The sequence below is a fragment of the Vidua macroura genome, chromosome 10 (assembly GCF_024509145.1).
Source record: "Vidua macroura isolate BioBank_ID:100142 chromosome 10, ASM2450914v1, whole genome shotgun sequence".
NCBI lineage: Eukaryota > Metazoa > Chordata > Aves > Passeriformes > Viduidae > Vidua > Vidua macroura.
The window spans coordinates 3,498,749-3,507,233 of NC_071580.1; the positions used below are offsets into that span (position 1 = coordinate 3,498,749).

An 8,485-nucleotide genomic window follows, 5' to 3' on the forward strand; every position below is an offset into this window, starting at 1 on the left:
GCTATCCATTACAATAAACCTGTTCCTCTGACTTACTCAGTATTCCAGGAAGAAGCTCAAACTAAAAAGTTCCAGTAAGCAATTCTAGTTTTGCCTTCACTGCAGTTCTGAAAAATGGGAAACGCTGGAGAATTTGGCACATTAATGCACCCCAGAAACACACACTTGTACTTCTAAGAGATCACTGTGCCCTCTCTTCTACTGCAAGGATGACAGGAAAATTAATTTTTAAAGTGGAGCAAGCATCTACATTTAATAGAATCCTTTTACTGCAGCCTGCCTCACACACTGCCTTTCTTAGAAGCCAATAACACCTCTAGGAAACAACAGATGTAAGGTAAGTTGGGACAGAAGGAAGGATTTCTCATGTTCAAAGAGTAAACTGTAATAGCTGCTGCTAAAAATAAATTGGAGAAGGGGTATTAAATGTTATTAAATATTTAATCCCTCACAGATAGGCTTCAGACCTGACTTTTATCAGGAAGGAGATCATGTTTCCAGAAATGATTTCCAGCGCACTCCACAAAAGGTTTCTCCCAACCCTTGGTACCATGGGATCAGCATTGCTGTTTTCTATACATCAGTAGATGATAAAGGATTTGGGATTTTTATGGAGTGATGATAAATGCAAACAGTTCAAACAAAACCTGGGTAATGATTTTAGACTAAAATTAGCAGAAAAACACAAACATTGATAAAAGCTGCAGAGACAACAGTTTTCTTCTCTGGGTTAAACAGTTAAATCTCGGGGTCTGCTCAACGCTCAGCTCCAGGAAACAAGGGCCTGTTCTTTCTCTCAAAAAGTGTTTTACACTTTTTTCAGTTTTATGAAGGTTTAGTGATTGTACCTACATGGTGTCAGGAAGTACACAAATACCTATATTCAGAAATCAGTAAAAAACACAGCTTGAATAAAAAAGCCCAATCTGTAGATCCAGAAATCAGGAATTTGAGTTGGCAAGTCATTTTTTGACTGAAAATGGCTTAGTTGAGTGTCGTGGTGTGGATAGGAGCAGGCTCCTTACTCTGCCCTCTAGGAGCTCAGGCAGGCCATCCTTCTCTCATCATGTTTGTAATTAAGCCCTGGAAATGACTGCCAAACTCTGGGATCAGACACACCTCAGGAAAATAAGATAGCAACTATTTTCAGGTACTTTAGGGGAGGGGGAAAATGCAGAGGACGAGGTGGAGCAATTGCAGTTTCTTCTATTGATTATTTAAAAATACATAACAGAAAATCTCAGGGGGTTGGGCTGGGCTAAGTGACCACAAAAAGATCAGAAGTGCATCCAGCTCACAAGAGCCTTCCTTAAACAAGGACAGCACCAAAGAGGTTGAATTCCTCAAGTGCTCACCTCAGGCTCTGACATGACTAGAAATTCACACCCCTGAATCCTGAAAATCCCAAGAAAAATCACCCAACGAAGGATTCAGCTTTAATTACTTGTAGAGCTCATTTTTTCCCAGTAATCTGATTTATTTAGCTTTCATTACCATCAACCCTCAAAGCAGCACCTGACTTTCAGCAGGGCAGATGAAATGACTTTTTCCCTGCAAGGATTCCATTCCAACAGGAGCAAAGTGAACTCTGTTAGCCACAAATTGCTGGCAATATCCTCACCAGCACATCAGAGATGCTATAATGGGCACTCACATCTCCGAGAGGGTGGAAGCCTTCCTCATAAGCTGCCCCACCCAAACTCACAGGCTGACAAGCAAACAGCCAGCCCAGTGAGACAATGTGCTTGGAACATCATTTTTAAGGCTCAGGAATTCAGTCAGGCAGGAATAGGAGTGTCCAAGAAGCCAGAATGCAAACTCACCACCATCAACCCATCCTGCCTCCCCTCCTGCTGCCCCAGCTCTGAAGTGCCCACTCAGCTCCACCAGTGACAAGCTTTAGGAGGCTTTAATCACCATCAGTAACAAATATTTGGATCTATTTTGCATCACGTTGGCTACCAAGAGTTGTGTGAAACTGGGGAGGGGGAGCACCAAAGCCCAGGGAACAAACCCACCCCATTAGCTCATTCTGCTCAGCATTCCTGCAGGCTGCCCTGTGATCCTCAGCTCCAGCTGGGGTGTGGAGGGAATGCTGCAGCTCTGCTAGAAATTTATCCTGGAATTGGTGTGTCCACAAGGAAAGAGCACTTGGCCATGGGTTACATGTAAATATGGGCACGTGCTCAATTTATATTTCAAGTCAGAATTCAGCTGCTGGACGTGGAAATTCTGCTATGGACCTGGAAAGAAACTTCCCTGAGTTCACTGATCTGAACAGAGCTCCAGCACCTTTTCTGTACTTGGGTTATGAGTAAAAGCTAGATGATTCCAGATAACCCAAAATCTTGGGCTGCAAAACAGACACATATCTATCTAGTTGATACATACTTATATGTGTATGCAAATGCATATCTATATATAAATATACATTACACCATATACCTCTTCCATACTAAAATTCTGCACAATTTCAAGTATTTCAAGTTTTTAAGGTATTTAGAATATTAAATATCAATTGAAAATGTGAATGCAGGTTAAAAAAAAATATGAATGGATGTAAAAAAAATGGAGCCAGGTGTCAGAGGAGGTTACAAACCAAAGCTTTCCATTTCAGGAAGCCAGGTAGCAGAATTTGGGATGCTGCACTTGCCATTTCAGGGGAAGCACACACAGAACCAACCTCTCCTCTTACAGTGCTACCAGGGATCTTTCAGACAGCAACAAAACAATCAAAGTGCTGCAGTGTTATGTGCAACCTGAAAGTCACAGGAATGACAGGAATTCAGGACTTAGTAGGAAGAACAGCCAAACACAGGAGCTGCAGTAGATGCAGCTCTACTTGTCTGATGCATGTGAAAAATAAGCCACTAAAAGTTGTGCTGGTTTTTCCCAGCCCTGCCAAGTCAAGGTGCAAGTTTAAGGCACTGTGAAGGAGGGATGTAATAGTGAAGTACACCCAGAACTGTGTGATGGCAGAGCAGCTTTGGCATCTGTGCAGTTTGCATGCAGGTATGATAAATATTAACCACTAAGGTGACACAGAACTGTGATCTAGTACTGCAGTGCATTGTGCAATTCCACACTCACGAAGCCACCACAGATCTGACCAACCTCCAGCAGGAGCCTTCCTTTGGGACAAGTGGCACAAGAGGCACAGAGCAATCTACATTTGCTTTACAGACAGTGCTTTCCAGCACTGGACCAGAAACCTTTGAGGAAATCCACACCTTGGCCACAGCAGGGAAAACTCTCAAGCCCAGAGTCCTGCTGGGCTGGCTGCCAAGATCACAGGACAGTCTCAGCCTGCACAGAGATTGCACAAGATCAGACTCTGACAGGAAGAGCAGAAAAAGTTAAGGCAATAAGAGGCACTAACTGTAGGCTGTTATTAGGATTAGGGATTAAAACAGATTAAACAGATTAAAATAGGACACAAGGGGTTACTTAACACCCAGAGGATGAGAAGACAGAAGCTGCAAGGGCTAAAAAGATGTCTGTAGATCCTTTCAATCCTGCAGCTGTCACAGGTACAATCAGGCTCACCTGCAGCTCTCAGTGTGGTTCTATTCTAGCAACTGAAGCTTGTTCCTGTATGGCCAACAGTTCAAGGCTTTAGTTTGACACAGTTTTAAATTTCATTAAAATCTCATTTCATTCATAATTTTCATTTAAATCTCATTGAAAGGAGGCAAAGAGCATCAAGTTTTGCTTTTATCACTTTAAGAAATACTAAGTAAGATTATCTCCAGCTTCAAATGTATATAGTGCTCAGAGAATGAGACTTTAAAATAATCAGCTTACTGGGAAGATCATCTTCTCTATGAAAGACCTTATAGACAACAATGACTTCAGGTTTTCTCAGCAGTCAAAAAATTTTGTGTTATCTCTGAATTTAGCCCCTGGTATTCCCTTTGTGGATTACAGAAGCAGCCCTACTTTCTCCATGCCCAGCAGAACTTTGATAGAGAAAAATGCCAAAGTTTGACACTCTTCTACAAAAATCTTCTGCAATCTGATCCTCTAAAGGGGGCAAGTTTAAGATCCCAGCTTTTCCAACCCAGTTACTGTGTTTCCCAGGTCTGCCACCCTTCCCTTTGTACCCTGGGCTCACTTCTCAGCAGAGTGGCTGAAGCTGTGAACACCAGGGAGAGCAGAACTCCCCAAACCCACGGCCACGTGCAGCTCTCTTCAGATCAGGTGTGTGTGTTAAATGATTCTGAGACTCTTCCTGCCCCATTTCCCAGTGATCTGTGCATTCTGCCTTGATATTTTCCCACATATTCCCAGGAGATTGAGCCTCCTCCAGGTGTTGCTGTGTTTGAGCAAAACAAGGCAATGAAAAAGATAAAAATCTAAGACAGCTGGCTTTTCACGGAAAAACAGAAAGAACAGCTCATTCGGGCACGAAGAACTGGCAAGTACCAAAAAGAAGGTTGTTATTACCCAAATAGGTGAAGAAACCCCATAAAAACATGGAAAACAGTAGAGGGGACAGCAGGAAGTGAAGGGAGCTGCACTCTGAGCTACAGCTGAGGATCTTAATTCAGATTTTGGGCAGACCAAAGGCATTCAGGTCCTAAACTGGCACTGTGTCCATAAACTCAGGAGCATCCATGAACCTCAGGCATTTCACAAATGGACTCGAGTTTCACCCACAAGCCCTGACAGGGGAGCTCCCAAGCTCCTCTGTGTGCAATCAGGAAAGCAACTGCCTTTGCAGGCTCCAGGAGTCACAACAAAACCCTACAAAAAGTCAGACAACAGGTGATACTTCAGTGCCCTCCAAGAGATTCGCTCCAGTCAGACTTCCAGGGGCACAGCCAGCCTGCCACAGTACAGCCTCAGCATTCTCAAAAACATCACTTTTAGAAGTTGCCTTTTAATTTTTGTAGTTTATATGTAAATCTATAAAAGCCTCCTGATGAAATGGTTGTTCAGGAAACAGAAGTCCAAGGAATCCTTTTCTGCTCAGCTTTCAAGTCTTATTCAATCACCCAGGAGAGCTGTGAACACCAAGAAATCAATCCCTGCGGCTGCAGCACCCTCCTTTCCTTTAACTTTGCCCTTTAACTGGTTAAAAGATTTCAGAGTGCTTCCATCATATTTCAGGCCCCAAAGTTATCTCCATTCCAGGATCTATAGAGAAACTGGTTATGCTGCATGGAAAAGATAAGCTGCATTACTTTACCAATGCAATACTTTGATTTTATTGTTCTCATAAAGCAATAATCTCAAAGAATAATCTTTGGACAGCCAAGAGATGTAGCTCAGATATTCATAGAGGGGGCTTTTTTTTTTTAATTTGGCAACGGGGACATTGTTGATTTAAAATCAAAAGTTCGAAGTGCAGTCAAATACTGCACCTGCAAACTGGAAGTGCTGTCAGCATTTTATGTTGTTTCCAAGTCTCTGCTTAAAGAAAATTCCCTCCTGTTGTTCCATAACTAAGAGTTAAATAGGACAGGCTCAGGAATGGGTTTGGTGGTGGCTATCACCAGTCAGCTTGTGTCTCTCCAGGTGAGCTGGGCACAGGCTCTGAATTCTCTGTGCTCTCCTTACTAACAAACTCCTGCTGCAAAAATCCAGGTGATTGTGCAGGGGAGGCCATTGCAGAAAGACATGGAAGAAAAGTTTATTTCCCAGATCCTCTGGAGTCCTCAGGAATATAACTTCCCTTTACTTTAGTGGATATTAGGCAGCTAGGGGCTCTGCTGCATTTAGTATTTCTCTGGGCTCTCACCCTCTCTTAGGTGAAACAGCTACTTCCAGAGCACAAGAAAATTTAAATAATTATTTTTATTGTTACATTTTATTTTCTCTTGTATTCTGTGACTTAATTGCCAGTGATTATTTTTTTTAAACAGGGTTTACTGCTGCCACACTTGGCATAGATAAATTCTCCTGCTTAATGGGCTTGATACACTGGCATGGATCCCAGAACCATGTGAGTTTATTGCATGGATCATCAAATCTATTAATGTTACCAGATCCTGGTCCATGTCTCACATTTCCCATTGATACACTGAAACAAGCAAGAGAATTACAGAAAATGCAGCTCCCACAATTGCCTGCTGCTTCCATGAACAGCCTTGGACAGACGGTGGCTACTCAAAATCATGTTCCAAGCATGGAAAGTTCAACCCAACAGTCCAGACCTCACATATCTGATCCAGAGAATCTCCCCTCTGTGGCAGGACAAAGTCTGTTGCTCGCTCCTCTTTGGCAAAGCCAGAGCAACAGAAAAAGCCAACTTGTCAAATTTTAGCTTGAGAACAAGATACTCCTGTGTCCTCTGCTGGCCAATGCACAGCCTTAGCAGGAGTAGCCCTTTAGCCATCTGCCACACACCCCCTTCCCAGCCAACCCTTTACACCTTTTCTGTGACTAAAATGAAGGTTTCTGGCAAAGAGCTCCCTGGTATTACCTGGAAGTGACCTGAAATTGAAATACTAAGTGAGAGTGGTGTCAGCTGGTGACTGAACACGTTGAAGGAAGCAATCACTGTAAGAATCTAACAGCATAAACCCAACTCTGCGCTCTCTGCACACGAACTGTGTGCTGCCAGGCATGCTTTGATGGCTGAGGATCACCCTGAAGTTTAGTGCTGCTACAGCAGATCCCTCTGATTCTTCTTTGATGCTATTTTGAGAAAGAAGCCTTGAAAACTGGCTCTGGGCTTTGTGCTGACCTGATAACCTTGCACTTGACAATTAGAGAGGTGCTGAGGTCTTTCACTTCCCAGACCACTGATCTGTCAGGTACATCCCTGCTCCTTTGCTTCTGATTTCTTGGCGTGCAGATGTCAGACACGGACAACTTTTCGTCTTCAACTACAGGACCCACATCTGCTGCAACCTTAAACCAAGGATCTGTATTTATGTGGCACCTTTAAGCCAAGAAATTCAAAGTTATTCCAAAAGTAATAGAACTGCCTTACCAAAGTAACTTACTTGAACTTTACTTTTAAATCACCCTTGAAAACCACTTTATTAGAATACTCCTCTCCTCCACCCTGGAGCTTTTTAATGTTTATGCTGCCCAGGAGCTGCAGATGGATGCTCAACATAAAACCCTGCAAGACAAGGGGGTTTTTGTGGGGGAAGCCCACAAAAATCCCACACTGGACACAGTCTGCACTGCACGCCTGCCTTTCCCAAGGAATCGCCAAGTGATGTGCAGTCCTTTGGGAATAAGAGTCGCTAGAGGATGTGCGGGAGGGCATGAGAGCTCTTTAGGAACGCGCAGCCCCTCACCCTGACCTCGGCGGGGCTGCGGTCCCAGCGCGGGGAGGGAGACCCTACAACCGCACAGGCTGGAGGAGGAGAAGGGGGAGAAGGAGCCAAACTTTGAGAGAGGTTGGACAGCCGGAGGAGGAGGAGGAGGGTGTTCTGCCAGCCGTGAGGAAGGGCAGCAGAGGCTCCTGCCGAGGGAGTACCTTGTAACTGAGCCGAGAGCGACTCCTGATGCTGCTGGTACTTGAGCGCCGTGGCCTCAGCCTTCCTCAGCTGGCCCTGCAGCTCGTAGTAGAGCATCGCCCCGTACAGGAACCCGAACACCACGGTCAGCAGCAGCAGCGTCTGGAAAATCCGCTTCTGTTTCCGGGAGCACATCCCGTTGCCCATGTCCCCGGCGGGGTCCCGAGGGCCCCCGCCCGTCACGGCTCAGCAGCGGGCGGGAGGAGGCGGCATCGGAGGCCCCGGCAGGAGCAGGAGGAGGAGGAGGAGGAGGAGGAGGAAGGGAAGGAGGGACGGCGGAGGCGGGGCCGGCCCAGCGTTTCAGCCCCTGGGCACGGCCGCGGCGCCCGGGGCGGTCTCTGCGCTGCGGGCAGCAGCGGGGCCCATGCCGGGGATGCTGCGCGTCGCTGCGGCCGTGTGCCGGTCCCTGCGGCCGGGGGAAGCTGCGGGGAACAAAGGCAGGTCCCCGCACTGACGTGTCCCCGTTCGGCCGCGGCTCCCCCGCCGCGGGATCCCCGAAGGAAGTCCCGCTCCGGGCGCGGCCTCATTGGGTCGGGCCGCGGGGCTCTGCCCTCCCTCCGGAGCGCATTGGGTGCCCGCCGCGTCCGTCCGCGGCGGGCCGCGCTTCCCGCCCGCCCCTCCAGCCTCCGGCTTCGGCTCCGCATCCCCTCAGCCCTGCATCACCGCATCCCGTCAGCCCCGCATCCCCTCAACCACTCATCCCCTCAGCCCTGCATCACCGCATCCCCTCATCCCCTCATACCCGCATCCCGTCAGCCCCGCATCCCCTCAACCACTCATCCCCTCAGCCCCTCAGCCCCTCATCCCCTCAGCCCTGCATCCCCTCAACCACTCATCCCCCTCAGCCCTGCATCGCCGTATCCCCGCATCCCCTGAAACTCCCATCCCCTCATCTCCCATCCCCGCATCCCCCGGTGCGGGGCCGCCTCGGGAGCGGGGCTCGGTGATGAGCGGGGCTGTGACAGCGGGGCTGTGACAGCGGGGCTGTGAGAGAGGGGCTGTGAAGA

The 8,485-nt window shown here is 47.3% G+C and overlaps 1 protein-coding gene across 2 annotated transcripts in view; it reads right to left on the minus strand.

Moving 5' to 3' along the window:
- GOLIM4 (golgi integral membrane protein 4) overlaps positions 1–8,032 on the minus strand; it is a 29,668-nt gene extending 21,636 nt beyond the window's left edge. Inside the window, exon 1 of one of the 2 annotated variants that reach the window (XM_053986710.1) lies at positions 7,439–8,032. In XM_053986710.1, the coding sequence (XP_053842685.1) occupies positions 7,439–7,625 (187 nt within the window). In that variant the 5' untranslated portion in view covers positions 7,626–8,032. The remainder of the gene's footprint in view (positions 1–7,438) is intronic. The other variant, XM_053986711.1, reaches the window with a different exon arrangement.
- Between the last annotated feature and the right edge of the window lie 453 nt (positions 8,033–8,485).